Source organism: Colius striatus, chromosome 1 (assembly GCF_028858725.1).
Source record: "Colius striatus isolate bColStr4 chromosome 1, bColStr4.1.hap1, whole genome shotgun sequence".
Classification (NCBI taxonomy): domain Eukaryota; kingdom Metazoa; phylum Chordata; class Aves; order Coliiformes; family Coliidae; genus Colius; species Colius striatus.
In genome coordinates this window covers 79,687,502-79,707,648 of record NC_084759.1, presented here as the reverse complement: position 1 = coordinate 79,707,648, position 20,147 = coordinate 79,687,502, and the positions used below count along the sequence as shown (strand labels likewise).

The following is a 20,147-nucleotide window of genomic DNA, read 5'->3' as shown; positions in this document are numbered from 1 at the left end:
TGCTTTCCCCTCAGTACCGCTTTGACCGCAGGCTGAACCGCAGCGTCTGTCCCGGGAAGGCCCAGGGCGGCCGTCCGGCTGTGCGCCGCGGCAGCAGCCGGGCTCTGCTCTGCTGTCCCGTCCGGGGAGGGCGGCGCTGAGCTCCGTTTCGCGCCGACCGCCTTCACCTCGCCCCACCTCGTCCCCGTGCCTGTGCCCGCCCGCCGGGGAGCGGTGCCGCCCGGCCGCAGCGCCCAGCCGCGGAAGCCAGCGGAGAAGCGCGGGCGGACGGGCGCGAGGGCCGCCTGACCCTGCTCCGCCGGAGTTCGCCAACTGTGCGATGGGGTGCGGCCCCGCCTGAGCACCTGCCGGCAGCCACCGGCTCCCCTCAGCCCTCGACGCCGCTATGGAGAGCCCCGCGGGCGGCAGCGCTGCAGCGGAGCCGCCGCACCCCAGCGCGGAGCCGGAGCTGCCGGCCGTCGGCCCCGCGGAGGCGACTGCGGGCGGGGGGGAGGCGGCGGAGGTCGGCGCGGCGACACCGCGACCGCGCTGCCTGCGGGCCGTGTATGTACTTAACGACCCTCCCAAGGGCGCCGCCGGGGCGCGGAGCCCCGAGGCCGGGGCACGGCAGTGTCTGCTGCGGGCCTGCGAGGCCGAGGGAGCCCAGCTCGGCACAGTCAACTTCGGGGAGCTGGACTTCGGGGAGACGGCGGTGCTGGACGCCTTCTACGACGCGGGTGAGCAGGCTGGTCAGAGGCGGGGCCGTGGGGCGGCGGCGCAGGCTCGCCCTCTGCCCGGCGCCACCTTCCCGGGTTGTGTGGGGTCACGGCAGGCTCGGCAAAGGTGGCGTCGGAGAGGCCAGACAAAAGTTAGAAGGGGACAAATGCGAGATTTGTGAGGGGAGGAGGTCTTGGGAAGTGATGTGGAGATAGGAAAATAGCCGCAAGGGGAACTTCAAGTAATGGGAGCAAGAACCTGGTCTTCATGAGCGTCCTGCATTTGAAGGAGAAGGTGTGAGGGAACACCAAGGCCTTTAGGTCAATTCTTTCAGTCGCCGTGGTGTGTTGCCCCAGCAGGACTGTGGATCCTATGGTATCAACTGAGCCATAATGACTAGTAAAACAACTGGTTGGGAGCAAAAGCCAGGTTAAGAGCTTAGAGCATAGCATGCAGACATGCCATCCAGAAGCTTATCAGCAGGCTTGGCCAGATGCTTCCTCTTCAGGGCTCTTAACTCCAGACCTAGGCAGTGAAATTGGTTTGAATGCAGGCAGGAACAGAGCAATCCAGCGTTGCTCTGAACAAGGGAGTGTAAAAGTGCACACTAGGGCTTGAGAGTATTGTCAACCCTCCGCAGGCTCCAGATGATGACTGGTGTCTGATGGTTCAAAAGAAAGAAGCTGTCCCTTCTCTCAAAAAACCCAAGTCTCTGATTGGGCACTATGACAAAGAATTGTGAGCTTTTTGAGCAAGCAGAGAAAGCTCCTGGGTCAAGAGGTATTACTCAAACTAAACACGATTAGTATGTAGATACATTGCAGGCAGGCAGACATAGTATTTTTTCAGATCCATGTAAGCATGCATTAGGAAGTGGGGGATTCACAGACTCCAAAGAGGTAATGAACTGTTAAGTCCATGTTAAAATCCGTCTTTCACAAGAATAACTTTGTCTTGCTCATGGAATGTGTTAAAGAATAGTTCTTAAAACTTGAGTATTCTTGTATGATGAGTCAATTTCATCCCCTGATAAGTCACCCGAATGTTGAGGAACCTCATATCCTTTGTTGTTGTTTTTTAACTTCCCATTTGGGATTTTGTTGTATCTCCGCTAGCAGGGTTGATGAGTGTGTAATAAATATATTGCACAACCAACAGCTGGTGATTTCTTTGTGTATCTCTAGTATTTCTGTAGCCCTTCTGAAGGTAAGCATTAATAATGTGCTCATCAATGTGAAATTATTTCTCTGTTTCTACTTATAGTCCTATTAATGTATTATGCACACACCTGTTCTGCTTAGTACTGAGAGCTTGAGACAGTTATCTAAAATGTTTTCTGAAGTTGTTGCATTCTGAAGTGACTGCTTCTTGTCTAGGTGTGTGACCTGCCTTTGCAGACTTTAGCATTCAAGTCATCTTGTAGGACCAAGATCATTTGATCAGTGATTAGTATCACTTTGTAACAGTGAAATGCCTTGTTACTGGATACTTCTGCAACACTCATGTCCAGATTTAGTCAGCAAATACTTTATATCAGTTTTAGTTTCTAATAAGAACTAATTGAATAGTCTCCTATTCCAAAGAAGACTGTTCAAAATAGTCTTTGTGAGGATTTCATTCCAGTAGCAACATTTTTTGATCAGACGGTGGAAAACTTTTTAATCTGTGTAATGTATACTATTTTTTGGCAAACTTTTTAGTCAAAGCTTCCTTTAATGGTAAGTTACCTGTATTAAGAGAAGCTCAAGTATATTAGCATGAGTCACAACTAGATCTACAAGCTGTCAAATAGCAGCAAGATTTATTTGTTGGTATATACTTTGTTGAAAACAGTGCTGAATGTATTGGTAGTATTTTAGCATTAATTCATTGTCAGGGCTACCAAATTAACTGCCATTAGCTGCGATGTTACCCTGAAGATGCAAGTATCCTTAATTTTAATAAAATTATGTTAAGTCTAAAGAATAAGAGAGTATTTATTTTGTTCTTCTCGTGTTTTGATAAGTAGCTCTTCTAGCATCAATTTCAATAGCTGTTTTAGTCTTGCATTGCTGCAGTTAGTGGCCCTTTTTTAACTAAACATGTCTGTAGTTCCTTTTATCTTTTAAAAAAATAGTTTGTACTGACATTTGCCCCATCTTTTGGAGTTTTCCCAGTTTCTGTGGTATGTCTAAAATTGATGTTCAGAGAAATCCTCAGTCAGAACCTTTACACTTCTAGAATTTAAACTTACTATGCTATCATATTGAGATGAAGTGTCTTTTTCTTCATACTAGTTGCTTCATTTCCTCCTACTACATGCTAGAGAGGGGGAAAATTTCGGTTCCTTTCACAGTGTCATGTGAAGTAATTGCATCTCTTTGCTTTATTTTGTGAAGGAACTAAACATATCCATTACACTTTTCACTTTATTATTTTTCTTTTCTTTTTTATCTTCTCTTTCTACTATCAGCTAGCAATGGACCTAAACTTCATATCTGAGTTTCATTGACATGGATTTTAAAGTGCTGCCTCTTTGTTTTAGTTCTTATTTTATGTACAATGATCTGTAATTGTTTTCCGAGAACTTCTTTTATACCCTTTTTGTTTTCTTGCTCTCTGTTTTTTAACAGTGGGTTCTCTCTGCCTCATGGTTTTAAATACATATCAAGCTATTATTACAAAATGGTGAATCTGATCATTGTTTGTTTACGTACAACATTTCTAGTCTGCTACCCTGCAATTTCTTCTTTTAAAATTTCTATATTTATAGATAACTATTCATTGTTGCCATATTCCTTTTTTCCAGAAGATGTTTGAATTAAGACTGTTGGCAACTGTTCAGTGTTGAATGAAGAACAACATTAAGAATTAGTTTTAATATGAGCAATCCTATGGCTCATGATGAACTTCATGTGTTAGGAAAATACTGTGTGTTTACTTGAAAAAGTAAAAAAATCTGAAGTTTTATTACTGCCTGTGTAAGATATGGAGCAGGTGTTTTCCATACTGGAGATATGACAGAATGGCAGGGGTTGGAAGAGACCTCTAAAGATCATCCAGTTCAACCCCCCTGCTAAAGCAAAAGCAGGTCCACCTAGATCAGGTCACACAGGAAGATGTCCAGGTGGGCTTTGAAAACTTCTTTGAAAACAGAGGAGACTCCACACCCTCCCTGGGCAGCCTGTGCCAGGGCTCCCTCACGGGAAAGAAGTTTTTCCTTAAGTGGAACTTTTTGTGTTCCAGCTTTTGTCCATTACCCCAGGTCCTGTCACTGGACACTACAGAAAAAAAGTGTTGCCCCATCCCCTTGACATCCGCCTTTCAATTACGTGCAAGTATTAATGAGGTCTTCCCTCAATCTCCTCTTCTCCAGGCTGAACAGCCCCAGTTCCTGCAGCCTTTCCTCATAAGGAAGATGCTCCAGTCCCCTGATCATCTTGGTGGCCCTGCACTGGACTCTCTCCAGAAGTTCTCTGTCCCTCTTGAACTGGGGAGTCCAGAACTGGACACAAGACTCCAGATGAGGCCTCAGCAAGGCAGAGTAGAGGGGGAGCAAGACCTCCCTCAACCTGCTGGCCTCACTCTTCTTGATGCATCTCAGGATGCCATTGGCCATAGACCGTGTCTATTATAATGTGCATCTACTTTCTGTACACTCTGGGCAGAGGCTTGAGAAGCATTTCCTCTTCCACTGTTATGAAAGTGAGAATTGTCTAAAAGATGCTTATAATCGTGTCTTGATTTACTAGTTAGAACCTTAACCGGTATCTACTCATGCTTGAAGATGGAGCACAGAGGTCCATCTCCTAGTAACAATGGGGTCTTTGTTAAAAGTGCTACTCATTAACCCTTTTCCCCCCACACTGCCTGAAACTGTAGCCCTTTGCTTAAAGTTAGACACCACCTACCCCAAGCAAGCTTGTCTATTTTATTCGGTATGAATCTATAACATAAGAATTCTTGGAATTGGTGCCTTTGCTGACAAAACCAGCAAACTTTAAGGAATGAATGCAAGGAAGAATATCAAGAGGAATCTCTTTTTCTTGCCTGCAGGCAGATTTTCTAGTGGATTATTTTACAGTAAAGCACCAAGGAGAGTGCTACAAAAACATCTATGTTCTGTAATAAGAGTATGATTATCTTTTTTCTTCTTGAGTGTACTCATTACCGACTTCCCATCACTTTAAATCTTATCATGAATGGAAGTGTTCATGCATTGATGGTACCTCTGGGAAGAAAGAGAGGCAATGTTTTTAGACTGAAGGCTACAGATAGTGGGCATTAGTGTGAAGCTTTCTTTTTTTTCACCAAAATAAAAGCAATTCCACCCAGAAATAGTGAGCTTAGGAGGATTTTAAAAATTCCCTTTGTGCTCTTACCATAGCTGCAAAGGATCTTTCTATTCTTGATGTAGTCAAAAAGCAAACATGGTGTCAAAGTTAAATATCTGACCTGTACTAGATGGAAAGAGATGTAGCTGCTGCTTGTCTACCTGAAAATTTGTCAAGGCCTGAAGTGCCACAGTATTCGGCCACATTGTTAAGGGAAGGAGTGGCCTCTACAGTTGTATGAGGTTTGAATGTTCCAATTTTGGTTCTGTGAAATCCTGCTTCTGTAGCTGATCATTGTTTTACCTCATGAGGGATGTACACTAATCTGTTTTGAGGCTTGTAGTATTTCTTCAACTACTTGACCACAGCATTTAGAGATGACTGCAGTCGCTGAAGTCAGCAGGATCAAAGGTGACTGAAAGGAAGACAAGCTAGAGAGAAACTGCAGTGCTGAAGAATAAAGCTAAAAGTTTGCCTAACAAAAAAACCAGTATTCCTCTGACAGTCCAGGAAACTGTCAGATCATTTGTGAGTGTAGTGGAATATTTTTAAGTCTGTTTGTGTTGTTTTGTCAGAGAACTTCTCTAACCAACATTCTGTGTGATAAAGCAGACCCAAAATATGTGTCTCTGCAGCTTTCTCTTCACTCAGAGCCAATGCTAGGCTTGGGAGAGGGCCCAGATAGAGAGTGAAAGGATTGTAGTTCACAGAATCACAGAATGGTAGGGGTTGGAAGGGACCTCTAGAGATCATCTAGTCCAACCTCCCTGCTAAAGTAGGTCCACCTAGATCAGGTTGTCCTTGAAACTTCTTTTTTTACACCATGAAAGGGAAAGGAGGAAAGGTATGTTCTGAATCCTAATTTTCAGGCTCTGGCATCCGCTGAAGGAATCATCATTGCCTGCACCCAGCTACTTGCCCTGAAGCCCTCTGCACTCTGAAAGCCAGTGTCCCCATTTCAGAACTGACAGGAATGCTTCAGCTTCTTCAGCCCAAAGGCTAACATGTCAGGGAACAGTAAACACTTGTCATTAGTTTAAGTTAATATATGACACAGTAACTAATGTAGCTGAGCTGGAGGCATATGCTTGTCTTGCTTACTCTGCCCCAGGGATTGTAATCTCTGACAGGAAGGCGAGAACGGCAGCTGAGGGTGATAGCTTCTTAAACTTCAACAGACTTTCCTGCTGCAATTTATCTTTGCCCCTGGGTGTGACAATGAACAGTGGGGAGGTGGTTAAGGGTTAGCGCTCTCATGCTTACCTCAGCAGGCAGGGTTTGTTGTTGTTCCAAGTAGTGCTTAATAGTTTTTCTTTTCTTTCTTTTCCCCTGCAGTTGGCTCAATGGCTAGGGGTGTATTTGCTTTAAGTCTAAGGAGACTTAACGTACCACATAATCCAGGAATATGAAGAGAAACAAACCAACCACCTTCAGAATGGGAAGGTTGTGGCTGAGAGGCTAGGGCTGACTAGTGTAGATTTTGTGCTGCTTTAATACAACAGCCCAGCTCTCGGGATCTGATCTTTTATTTGTGTGTGGTGCTGCATATCTACAGCAGCTATGGTTGTCTCCAACAAAGCTCCACCTTGTGCCAGCAAACTAAATATTGTGATAACAAGGCATTTAATAGAGCAGTATTGCAGTCCTTTTATATCCAAGTGTGTGAGATAAGTTTAAAATGACAGTAGCAAGCGCGATGCAATCCATCCAGTCTATGTGTTACTGTGTTATGATACATCTCAAGTGATGTGACACACGCTTTGCATTCAAGAGGTGTATTTTGCTTTAATGATACTAGTTGAGGTCAATTTGTGATATGAAGTTGTCTTGCAGAAATGCTGATTTGTGTTCAGAGATTTGCATGATTTCAGTCAACAATGTCACCTGTGAAAAATGTCTTTCTAGCAACTATGTTGCCTTTTCTGTATGTAACCTGGAAGGCTTCCCTTGGTTCAACTTGCCTGTATTTGATGAAGCAGCTCCTTTAATGGCACTTGAATTAGCTTAGAAACGTGCAAATAACTAACTATGTTAGTTATACAAATAAAAACCCCCATAAATAGGTTATGTGTAATTCATTAACTTTCCTTTGGTAGATTGCCATGGGCCAAATGCAAGATCAGAGCTGTATTTAGAGAATGATGAGGTTGTTAAAAATAGAAAGGAGAAATATACCTTGATTCTCTAATGCAGAGAGATTCTGTTTTACTGCTTCTCCCTTTGGAACTAACATATCTTTTTAGTTGTAATGGGTCTTATGGAAAAAAATCCTGACAATTCAAAACCAGTGTGAGTCCTACCTTTTAATGAAGCTTTGAATGAAGTTGTTTGCTTCTCTAAAATCTTGTGCTAACTGTGCAAATTTGGACTTCTTTCAGTGTTCTGAGGTATGACTATGTGTGTGTGCGTGCACTGTCTAATCTGAAGTGATTCATTCCTGTACCATAACTTTTGGATAAAGGAAATAAACTAGGAAGACACTTCTTTTTTTGCCTGTTTTTTCCTCTGCATGAAACCTACTTGCATTTAAATAAAAAGAAAAAAAAACAAGTACAACCCCAAAAAACAGGCCAACCTACAACTTTCCATTTTCTCTGCTTGTCTTTCTCTCCTCCTGAGGTTATACATAAAATCTGAGAAAGCTCCACAGAATCTGACTTTGAACCCTGCTGTCACTGGAGTTTGTAGCTGGGAGCACTACAGGTGTTTCTAGGTGTTGGATAAGCTACCTGGGTGAGTTCCTGTGTGACCTGCTCTAGGTGGTCCTCCTCTGGCAGGAGAGTTGGACTAGATGATCTTTTGAGGTCCTTCCCAGTCCTTGAGATTCTGTGATTCTCCCAAAATATAATACAAATTTTATGTGTTTCTGTTTTGTTTTCATTTAATCTGCAAGTCATATTTTTCACCCTATGATTAAAAGTCTTATTGATTCTCACTAAATAGATTTAGCTAGACAGAAGCTTTTATACCCATTACAGCCATTACAAACGATGTAGAAAATGTGAACATTTAGGGTTATTCTGAAGAGATGAATGACTACATCTACCTTGAGCTGTCTTTGATCTGAAGATGAGTTGTCATGCTTACAGCCCTTGAAAACACTGCAGTTAGGATTTTTGTTTTATTTCCTTTTAAAAATACTGTTTCAATTTTGTTTGGGAAATGAAATGTTTCTGGAATTCTTCATACCAGTAAAAATTTTTCTGATTGCTGATATGAGAAAAAAGAAAGTGCTGACTGTGCACATCAGTCAGTAAATTATAATTCTTTTTGTTTTGTTTAAGAATGATACACAAACATATTTTTTGATATATAGTACCTGAGTTACTGTGAGGGTCAAATGCTGCCCATTTGCCTGCGAGATGTTGACAAATAGATCTCTACTTCTGTCTTGTTGCATTTCAACTTGACACCCATGGTGATATATTTTGAGGTCCCTTCCGACCCTTAAGATTCTGTGATATCAAAGAGCTTCTGAAAAGAAGCTGTGCTTGAAGCTGAGAGGCTTGAGTCAGACAGTGGGGACATGAGGCTGCTTATGTGGGAGCCTGGTTCCTCGCCACTTGTCTCCTCTGCAGTGCTTGCGTGCTTGCTCAGTCTTGCTGTGTTGGGTGTAGCATGTTTTTCAGGTTTAACAATTGTTTCTGCAAGGCCTGAGGTCACAAAATTAAGCAAACATTTACCTTTTTTTTTAATTTAGTATAATTACATTACTTTAATTTTCATCCTCCCATAAAATAGACAAATTATGATATATGGTACTTTGTGTTCTCCAGTCATGTTCTGCTTTTGTCAGCGTAATCATAAATTGCTTTTTTAATTGTCAAATTACACTTGCACATTAGCAAATGTTGAGGTACTCTCTAGTTAAAAAGCAGCTAATGTTCTTGGTTTGCAGATGTAGAAGCTTGAAGTAAAGCTCTTCTGATGTATAAGGAGTTGGTGCAGAACTTGGATGAGAAATCCAGACTTTTTGGCTTCCTCTGTATTTTGCTTAAAAGGCCTCAAGCTCAATCTTCTGTCAGTGCAAGGCTGTGCTGCTCTGGATCAAATGGAGGAGTAGCCCCAGTGGAGGTTTCTTGGCCCAGCTGGTGTCTCTTTCTACACCACAGTGATATTACATGGCTGAAATTAGGCAATCAAGATAGGTGTAAGGTCTCTCTTAGGAAGACCTCAATGTGATTTTCCCCTTGCAGGTGAAATTTGTGAAGGCGGGCTTTGTTTGCCTTTCATTTTACCACGGATGTGAACTGCTTTAGCCCTGGGCTACTCTTGAACAGCAAAGTCCATCCCAAGAGAGGGAGTGCAGCTGTTGCTTTAGCCTGCTCCCTGGCACAGGCTTGCTATAAAGACCATAGCTCAGGTCTCTGCTGAGGTCAGTGTAATTCAGCTGGCAGCTGATGGACCAGATGTGTCCCACAGCACAATTTCACTTACGCTGTCTTTTTTCTCTCAGGAGTGCTGCAAGTACCTTCACCTTTTCCTGTGGGGTTGGGGTGGCTATGTAGGTATGCCAGGAGCAAAAGCTGCATCTCTGTAGTTTGCAAGGGAGGAATCAAAACTGGAACATGATTTCTGACACATAAAAGTGTTGAATCACTGTGTCATGATAAAATGTGTTTGCTTTTTTTTTATCCTTTGCGATACTCAACCTGACAAGGTAAATGACTCTGCTGTGTGTTCAAGATAGTGGAATTGAATCTTTTGAGTATTCTCTGGTAAAACTTCTGAACATTTAAACTTTGGTCTAAGTCAGTAGTTCAACAACAGTCATCCTTTGAACCTCAAAGCCAAATGAGATTCACAGCTTTAAAAACTATCTTTTCTTGCTTCAAAGTACACGGTCCCAGCCTTAGTAAGCATGATGTTTCATTGACTCAAGCAGGCTCTGATGATGGGTATTGTACAGTATTGACATTCTGCTGATCTGGAATGACCTAGCTAAATCCAGTATTAGGAGAAGTACTCTGGTTTATCATAGCAGAACTTGCATATGGTGTCTACTGCAGCATATATTGCATTTGTGCTTAAATTATGTTTAAAAATTTTTCATTATCTCTTTAAAAAACAAAGGGTAATTGTAAAAGGCATCATTTTGAAGTGCTTTTTACCCCTGTTTGACTCAGGATAATACTTTTTGTTTCAGATAAATTTAGGATCCTGAATTCTCTAAGATCCAGAGTTTCTTGCATATTCCCACCATGACACGTTCACAAGGTACAGACTAGCAATGTACTGTTGACCCTTTTCCTTCAATGTAACTTTGAGTTTCCACCTTCTAGTCCCTCAAAGTGGTGGCTCTTCAGTTCGATCTAATAAATCTGTGGGACCGCAGATCTCTAACAGTTGTTCAACCTTAACTTTGATTTATGTTTCATGACTCTGATAAAGCTTTAAGAATCCATGAAAATTGAATGCTGCAATGTGTTGAATAAGTCTCTTCCTCTTTCTGGAGCATGTGCTGCTATTCATGAAAATATTCATTGTTGTTATACTCCCTGAACTTTCTAAAATCCTTTGAAAATTATGCTAATTTAGTCTTGTCTTGTGAGCCTGATACTTAATTCCAGCTAGCGATCAACAGCCAAATTGTAATTCCAAAGGACAATGCAGCAAATGCCCACTTTCAAGAGCATTTGACATCATCTGGTAGTCTGGGTGTCTCATAATCATACTGCAGTCCAGAACACAGTAAAAAGGATGATTCTAATGGTGCAGAGGCAGTCTGGTGGCTGGCCTGGCTGCAGATGAGAAGTGTCCTGTAAAAGCACAGATCCATGTTTCTGGCATGGTCTGCAACTACATGACAATCTATCAAAGCACTGACTGGCTGTTCTCCAGCAGAATTCAGTGAATGTAACTAGTAACATCATCTTTGGAAGCAGCATAACAGAGGGAACTACATTCCGTCTTTCATATCTTTGAGGTTGATAATGATATTCATGATATCTACTCAGTTACCAAAGAGCATCCCAGTGATGCTGATTTTTAACGTACAGTCTGTCACAGTTCATGATTATGAGAACTTAATATTTGAATGAAAGTTAGTTTAGTCAAGTAAAATCAGACAATATCAGAACTGATTCTGCTAATGCATGCTGAAGGTACACAGCCCATGGGCATCAAAGTGCCTCAGGACTCTGCACAATGTTTGGATGATTTGGTAACACAAATTTCCCAAACATTTTCTTAGGAACTGCTTGCTATCTGCAGACTTCTCTGCAGCAACTCATGTATTTCTTTATTCCTTGTTGCATCTGAAACTGTGCTTGTAAAACCAGCACACAGGCTCTAGTGATATAAAATTTAGTGTTCTCCCTGCACCACAGCTCAAACCTTACTTACTTGGGCCTATAAGTTCTTCCATTCATTTTGAATTTCCTGTTCTTGGCCGTTGAATTCTGATCTCTGAATTGTAATACACTACAATGTGATCACTGGGACAATGTAAAGAAGTGGTCCTAGGGTGAACATACATGAACCTGAGGTAAAGCAATCTGTCTTAGTATTATGGCTGTTGGTACCCATCCTCTCTTCAGCAGATGCAATAAACAGAATTTAGAAATCTTCAAAAGGGAACATTTACTTGGTAGAAAAACTTGCACATTAATAAAGATGCTCTCTGCTTCTGCAACTGTTTTTTTTTCTTTTTGGTGAGGAGTTAGGAGGATGGAGCCAGGCTCTTATCAGTGATGTCCTATGATAGGACAAGGGGCAACAAGTACAAGCTAGAACATAGGAGGTTCCAAAGAAACATAAGGAAAAAACTTCTCTGTGAGGGTGAGGGAACAGTGGAACAGGCTGCCCAGATGAGTTGTGGAGTCTCCTTCTCTGGAGACGTTAAAAACCCACCTGGATGAGTTCCTGTGTGACTTGCTCTAGGTGATCCTGCTCTGGCAGGGGAATTGGACTAGATCATCTTTTGAGGTCCCTTCCAACCCTTAAGATTCTTGGACTTGTTGCTGATCATGCCTCAACCTGACTATGTTTTTTCCCAAAAATAAGAAGAAAAGATGCTCCATCAAGGAATGCCTGAGATTTCATGAAGTCTTTTGGGGACTCTGGGCAATGAAAGTACTCACAGACTGCTGATTTCAACAGCAGTGAAAAAACACAGCTGTGGGTTCAGCTGTGTGATAAATAGAATGTTGCAAGAAATCAACCTCAGAACAATACTTAATTTTTAATTAAGAACTTAATAATTAATAGACTTAAATTACAAGGAAAAAAAGCTACTCTATCTTGAGATTTATTAAAAAGGGAAAAAAATACAGCATTGATTATTCAAACTGAGATGTTGTCGGCTCCTTGCTGAGATTCATCTTGTGACAACTTTACATGTATGTATATTTTGAGGTTAACCATCCTGCACTACATTTAATAAATGTTGAAGGCCATACTTTAAGGGATTTTTATAAAATCACAATTTCAGGTGATTCATTGTGTCCAATGAATGATAATTTGAAAGTGCTAATATTCGTCTGACTCTACAGAGATCCCGTGATAACTTGCCTTGGATATTTTAGTTTTGGTTAGAATGTTAGATAAAGTAGGGAAATCTAGAACGGATCCACTGTGATAACAAACCAGCTATGTTCATGTTTAATGTTCCCTTTCTACATGCTGTAAGTAATAATGGGTATTGTATTTACAGGGTAGTTAAAGATTAGGTTAGATAATGATTGATTGTGACTTGCTTTGGAAAAGCCAGCTTCTACTGAAATTCTACATTTTATTGATTACTTCTTAGTGCCTCAAAATAGATTTTTCTTGTTTTTTAAAGAATGTTGCCAATTTTTGAAATTACAGTAGTACACAGAGATTTCAGTAATACATGAGCATTTTTTCAGTAGTGCATATGGTCTTTTAGGCTGGCACATATATCTTGTACTGTTTACAGGAAAAGTTAAACATAGGAGATTGAATCCACATCTGCTCAACATCCAGAATATTAAATCAAGAACTCTGTATCTATATGTGAGTGCAGTATCTGTATGTGGTTGCAAGTCTCTTGGCACATGGAGAACGCTGGCCTTTATGTAAACTTTATGTTCATTTGCGTTTTAAGAATGCTGCCTTTCCTTAGTTAACATTTTCGCTGTGCATAATTTATTGTGCTTCTATGTGGATCCTAAATGTCAGTCTGGGAGTCTGTCAACACAAAGAGGAAATCTGTAATCTAGTCAGAAGGTGGGATACGTCAGTTTTATATGTACAAGTTCCCAGTACTAATGATGGAGATGGTTCTTGATGTTTTGGGTTTTTTTAGCAAAAAACAAAGGAAAAATAAGTAGGCAAGTCTCCTTTATCTTCATATGCTAAATTTTTAATTATTAAATAAAAGAATAAATGGCCTTCACTTAACCCATACTTAGTAACTTTTATGTACTGAAAGATTTTTTTCTTTCCATTGCAGTACCTTTTATTTTGATTTCTTATCATGGAAATTAAAGCTCAGATATTTTTTCAGATATTTTTATATATGTTGTTGGCCAGCATGTGACCTGTTGGAGATGTGCAGGTTTGGCAGGTTTTTTCTGCTCCCCAGACAAAGTATTGCATATTAAATAACGGGTGACTCTCAAGTGGTTTAGTTTGGCTAAATGTCTAAAATTTTGGAGCTTATCTAATCCCCCTTGGCCTAGAAATTGATTTGCCTGTGGTCGCAGAGGAAGACACGGCCTTTCTTGTTGAATTTTGCACTCTTCTGAATTTCACTTAGGCCAGATTTTCCCACAAGTGACCTTTTTTCTTTGATAATTTGTTCTTTTTCATTGTCTTTTTATGACCCTATGTAGGAAGTGCAGAGGTGTAGGAAAAGTTAAATAAAGTTCACCTTTCTCATTTTTCTTCCAAAACTACAGGCAAGGTTCAAATTAGGTTCAGGGTTGAGGTGTTTTTTTTCTGTATGCTCTCTCAGCTGGCTAGCTCAGCTCTAGTAAACATTGCAGTGGAAGCAGTCTCATATGACGCTTGGCATGCCATAGCCCACAAGTGTGAAGGGCCTGGTTTTAATTTACTCCATTGTTATTTTTATTTTCTGCTGTTAAAGAGGGCAGAGAAATGACAGATTCTGTCAAATTAGTAGGCTCTTTGGCTTGCAGAGAAATTTTTGGAAATCACGCTGTCCTTAATGACCTGACGTAGTGAAAAATATGTATGTTGAGAGACACTGGCTGTTTAGCAGCTATGTCAAAATTTTTAGTGTACTAAGAGTATATAAACAGGGAAAATTATTGCCCAGGTATGTTTCTGATATAAGCTGTGATAGCTGTTTTTGGTGTATCCTGGATTTGTAGATTTGGAGGGCTTTGTTCAATCAGTAATCATGATTTTGAGAAGAAAAGTGAGAGTGGAGAGTTATCTGGAATCTTCATTTGCTTAATGTCATAGAGTCATAGAATGGTAGGGGTTGGAAGGGACCTTTGGAGATCATCTCCGCTGCTCAAGCAGGACCCACCTAGATCAGGTCACACAGGAACACGTCCAGGCGGGTTTTGAAAACCTCCAGAGAAGGAAACTCCACACCCTTCCTGGGCAGCCTGTGCCAGGGCTCCCTCACCTGAACACTGAAACAGTTTTTCCTTATGTTTTAATGGAACTTTTTGTGTTCCACCTTCATCCCATTACTCCTTGACCTGTCACTAGATACAACAGAAAAAAGTGATGCCCTAACCTCCTGACATCCACCATTTAGATATTTGTAAATATTAATGAGGTCCGCCCTCAGTCTCCTCCAGGCTGAACAGCCCCAGTTCCCGCAGCCTTTCCTCATAAGGAAGATGCTCCTGTCCCCTGATCATCTTGGTGGCCCTGTGCTGGACTCTCTCCAGAAGTTCTCTGTCCCTCTTGAGCTGAGGAGCCCAGAACTGGATACAGTCCTCCAGATGAGGCCTCAGCAAGGCAGAGTAGGGGGGGAGCAGAACCTCCCTCAACCTGCTGGTCACACTCTTCTTGATGTATCCCAGGATGCCATTCACCTGTGAATAAGAGGAGAAACAAATGTAGATCGTTTAAATACTCTTTGAGAAGTTTGGAATGCTGCTTTGTTAGCATTCATTTGGGTATAAATACTGAATGAACACATGAGAAGTGCAAATACCTGTCTTTTTTGAGGTAGGATTGCCTTTGCAGATGGAAGACTGCAGATGCTAAATCAGAGGCTGAGTTGCAGCTCAGGCTGAGGTACAATTGGATGATAAATGTGATTTTTTTTTTTTTTTTTTAATGAGGGCTCTGTTTTTCAAAGCCACTTTTTGTGTTCCAGTGGGATATTATAATCATTTCCCTCCCCTACTGAAAATCAGAATCTTAATGACTGTATGGTCAACCAATTCATCTCTGAAATCTCAGTTTATGTGACTAGGTTAGCATCATGCAGCAGCTGTGGGGTTGAAAGAAGCAGGGATGGAATTCAGTCTTGCAGACAAGCATTCGGCTGCTTAAGCCACGATACTGCCCTTTCTCTTCCTGCAATCTTGTCAGCATCTGCCACTGCTCATCTGCAGCCACTGAGATGTATGGGAACTGCTTTCTTCACCACATACCCCACAGTTACTTGTCTGCTATGAGTCCTGCTGTTTAAAAAAAAATCTCACAATGTTGAGATTTTTCAGCCTATTTTAACAATAATTGGGTAGTGAGTCTAGAGTATTTTACACTCTGTGTTGGCTTTGTTTTTCCTGAAACTTGCAGTGATTAATAGTTGTTGCTTTTTGTATTATGCGTGGTCAAATGATGGATGTCAACCTGCAACAGCAAATTGCTTTAATTTGCCTCTCTTTTTTCCTTGCCCCTCTTTTTTTCCTTCCTCCTTTTTTCCTTCCCCCCCTTTTTTCCTTCCCTCCTTTTTTCCTTTCCTCTCCTTTTTTCCTCGCCCCTTTTTTCCTCCCCCCTTTTTTCCTTCCTTCTTTCCTTCCCCTCTTCTTTCCTTTTCTCTCTTTCCTCCATTTAACTTCTGTTGGATGCATGCTTACAAGATTTAAATAACAGCTACTGTAAATTTAAGTACTTCGTAAAGCAGCATGGACAGCTGTAACTAAGAGATATTTGCATGTGTACTATCTCAACCCAGAGTCTTTTCTGCTGCTTACAGAACTGGATTTTTTTGGTTACAGATGCAAGTGTGTTTTATTATATATGTTAAAAGTATATTTTCCTGAAATTAAGTTTTTAATCTTTATTTCTTTGAATTGTTGTAAAGTCTAACACTTTCTTAAAGTGCTTTTCTGGGCTAGTGAGAAGCTCGTAGCTGATGCTACTCACTGGACTGATTAAATGCGGTGGCAGAGCTTCTATCTGTCATGTTAAATAGAAGTTGAGGGATGGAATGGGAAGAGAGAGAATCAGACCGTGGGTCATGGGAAGGAGGTAGGAGTTGCAGGCAAGCATAGGCATTCTTCTGCAAGATAAGATCTAAGTGATGAGATCTCTTTCACTTTCTAACCTGGGAACTTGAAGGCTGCAATTTTACAAAGAAATTGTATAAATATGGATCTCTTGTACATGTCACAACTTTCAGAATTTATTAGCAGTATGCAGACCTTGGAAGAACCCATTTGATATCAGGAGGTTGGGACATCCCTTTTTTCTGTTGTAGCTAGCAACAGGACAAGGGGTAATGGGATGAAGCTGGAACACAAAAAGTTCCACTTATATTTAAGAAAAAACTATTTCACTGTGAGGGTGAGGGAGCCGGGGCACAGGCTGCCCAGAGGGGTTGTGGAGTCTGCTTCCTTGGAGGTCTTCAAGACCCGCCTGGACATGTTCCTATGCGACCTGATCTAGGTGAACCTGCTTCTGCAGGGGGGTTGGACTAGATGATCTCTAAAGATCCCTTCCAACCCTACCATTCTATGATTCTATGATTAAGATTGGTAACTAAAAATCTCTGACTTTGATTGTGGTCCCAGAGTGGGTAAATTTTTTAATCTCTCCTTCAGGGAAGGATGACTGTGCAAAGGGCTGTGTACAGGGTGAGTTTCCAGTGACAGTGTTTGGGGATGTTGGGGTTTTTTTTCACTATAATCTCTCACACCACTGTGAGTTAGCTCCCTCAAAAAAAAAAAAAAGTCTGTTACTAGCTTTAGTGTGAATGTTGTAATCTTAGAGGGAAATGTAATGCTAATATTTGTCTTGAACGTGATTTTATTGTGAATTTAACTTGTGTATAAACTTCATCCATAGGCCAGGAGGTGCTTTAGTGTAATATGAGTAGCAGAGAAGACTCAGGGCTGAGATGGCACTTGCAAAGACACCTCTTAAAGAATAGTCATCCACGTAGTTGTATAATTGTATTTTTTGGGTGCCAAAACAAACAATGCCGTAAGTATGAGTTCACAAATGAGCTTCAAATTTATGGAAAACTCAAGCAAGTGTCAGGTGCTTCAGAGACTCCTCTGGAAATCTCAGCTGAGAGTTTGAATTGTGACAATCCTTCCTGTTCTTTCGCACAGGCAGAGAGACTGCAGGTATAGTAGTGATGAGAAAGAGCTTCTCTGTTGACCAATTTGTTGGTCAGCTAGTGGGAACATCTGCAGGGAAATATGCTGAAATTATACCATTCTTAACTTAAATGCCTTAATGATTAATGAAATTCTTCAAAGCAGAGCTGACCAACTCACTGCAGAAATCTTAGCTTTGGAACCAGCAGCATTTCATGAGGCTAACAAAAGCACTTTCAAACAGCCTGACTGGTGTGACAAATTTATGTTTTGGTGCTTAAAAGCACTGAGGCTTCTTAATTTGGCATGAGAGGATGTTTAGCATTGGCCAGGAAATTAAGTTCTTCAACACAGTCTCAGAAATTACTGTGGTGTTTTTAATTAAATATTTTATCAAGAAAAAAACAACCTGAAGTAGAGACTGACAAAGTTAAAAACAACTGGAGCAAAGTTTTGTCATGGAAAACATTAAGCAACTTCTAAACTTAGACACACACTATTTACAGTGAATTATGTATTTCCTAACTTTTGCAATTTGGTAATTGAAAGTAAGGTTCTTTAAGGATTTGTTCTTTGCTTCCTTCTTTCCTTAAAGTGCCACCAGACCAAAAAATACTAAAGTTTTCTATCTCTTCCCAATGACAAGTTATTTTCAGGAGTTTCACTATTCCAATCATACAAAATTTTTCTCCTTCATGCTTGTGCAAAAGCATTAAAAATGCATCCTAAGTTTGCAATGCCTACGTGTTACCTTGACTGCATTACTTTTCTTCCCATACCGTTTCTTGTGGGTACTGGTCGTATTCCGTTTTGGTAAAGTCTGAAAGACTCTCTATAAAGATGAGTTAAAGAAATAATAAGCACAGGCATGCTCTTGACACAGTTCTTGCTTTTCTGGAGCAGTGGAACTGCATTCTTATTTTAATGTAGTGCCTTGCCTTGTTTGAAACTTAGTTTTACTGTTAATTCAATGATATTTAAGAAACATCTACAATGTTTCTTAAAGCTTTGGCTTTTGGTATCCAAGGTTTTTGTAAGACTCTTTTCTTTCATTTAACAAAAAGAAGTTTCTAATATGCAATTGCAGAGGAAAGAATTTAAAGTTTCAGGTGATGTATCTAATGAGTAAGGAAACACCAACACATAAAAGTAAATGAGAACTTGGCTTGCAGATGAACCCCTAGAACTGGCAGTGTTGCTCACCTGCTGTGATTTGTTCTGTTCCTTTTAACTGAAATGCAATTTCTTGAGTGATTTAATTTTTTGAAGAGATGGTCATTTTGCTGTTAAGAAATACATAGCAATTATATGTATGGCACAAATATTTCACAACATTTTAGAAAAATTGATAGGTTTAAATGCTAGTTTCACCTGGATTTCCATAAATGCCACTGGAGCATGAAAAATATGTTCTATTTCTAATTTGAGCATGTGTTCCATGTACCAGAGGACAGACAAAAGATGCATTTTCTCAAGTACAACTGTAAAGTAACACCACAGTGCTAACCTGATTAGTGGCTGTGACATTTGATTCTGAATGTATCTCTGTTGTGGAGTTCATTGTATGAAATAGGTACTCATACAGAATTATGAAAGCCAGAGATGAGCATTGATCCCTCAGTCTTGGCCATTGTGGTGTTTTGGATTGTTATCTGCTTTTCACTGTATCTTGAGGGTCAATTTTGCTGGATGGGAATATCCAATGAATGTTATAACATCCTACATTCCTAAGATAGCCTAAGACTATCATTTTCAAATGTTATTGCCAAAGCCTGCTTTTGAAATCAAAAGGACAAAAAGTTAAAAGTGAGAACTGATCTCATGAACAAGAAGTTCCTTTTTGGTTATGACTAAAGTAAACACTAAAAATAAATATGAGGTTTGTATTCCTTACCTGTGTACATGTTGCATTAATTACTGGTTTCACTCCATCTGTCTCTACCTCTGTTTCTTCGATACTGGATTGATTATTCTACTGACTTCTCTGGGCTTCACATCACCTGCAAGATGTCTATCCAAAAAGCATTTGTTCCTGGGCCATTTCAGGCTGCTGAGGGTTCTCCCAGTGTTTTGAATGGAAGCTGCATGGGACACTTCTGTGACAAACAAGTATATCAACTTCCTTATCTCCACTTTCAGATTGTCACCTAGGCTATGGCTTTGCTCAGTAAATTCTGACCATTCTGGTATTTTAAAAACTGCTGTTCTTCAGCTTTTTTCTTTGAGAGCTGAGAAGCTTGAGTTTGAGTGCTCCAGACTAATATGTACATAGGAAAGAAAAGATGGCTTGCGGGGTCACAGGAAAGGACTCTCTAGCATGCACCCAAATGCTGTGTTTAGAAACAGACTTGGATGTCAACTCTTTCTTCACTTCTACTTGGATGTGCCTGCTTTCCAAACAAAGGCAGTGGATCAGCTGGATCCGGCCACTGAAGTGCCAGTTGAACCACTTTGCTCAACATAACTGTTCCCAGATTTGTCTCTGGAGGTGGGACACTGCCAGTTTTAATGTGCTTGTGCATTTAGTGGAATGATTCAATGGTCCTAGTTGCTGCCATGTAGTGGAAAGGCTTGTCCAAAAATTAGTTTTTTTGTTTCCTAGCAACAGCAGGGCTCTGGATTTGCCTGGTACTTTTGGGAAAGTTATTTATTAGCTGACTTTCCTTAGCCAAGAATATTTCTTCTGCTCAGGTAC

General features: G+C 40.8%; 1 protein-coding gene across 1 annotated transcript in view; it reads left to right on the top strand.

Moving 5' to 3' along the window:
* Positions 1–385: 385 nt before the first annotated feature.
* The window catches only part of MAP3K15 (mitogen-activated protein kinase kinase kinase 15), an 87,384-nt gene continuing 67,622 nt past the window's right edge, over positions 386–20,147 (top strand). Inside the window, exon 1 of the mRNA XM_061988580.1 lies at positions 386–716. Coding sequence (XP_061844564.1) covers positions 386–716 — 331 coding nt within the window. The remainder of the gene's footprint in view (positions 717–20,147) is intronic.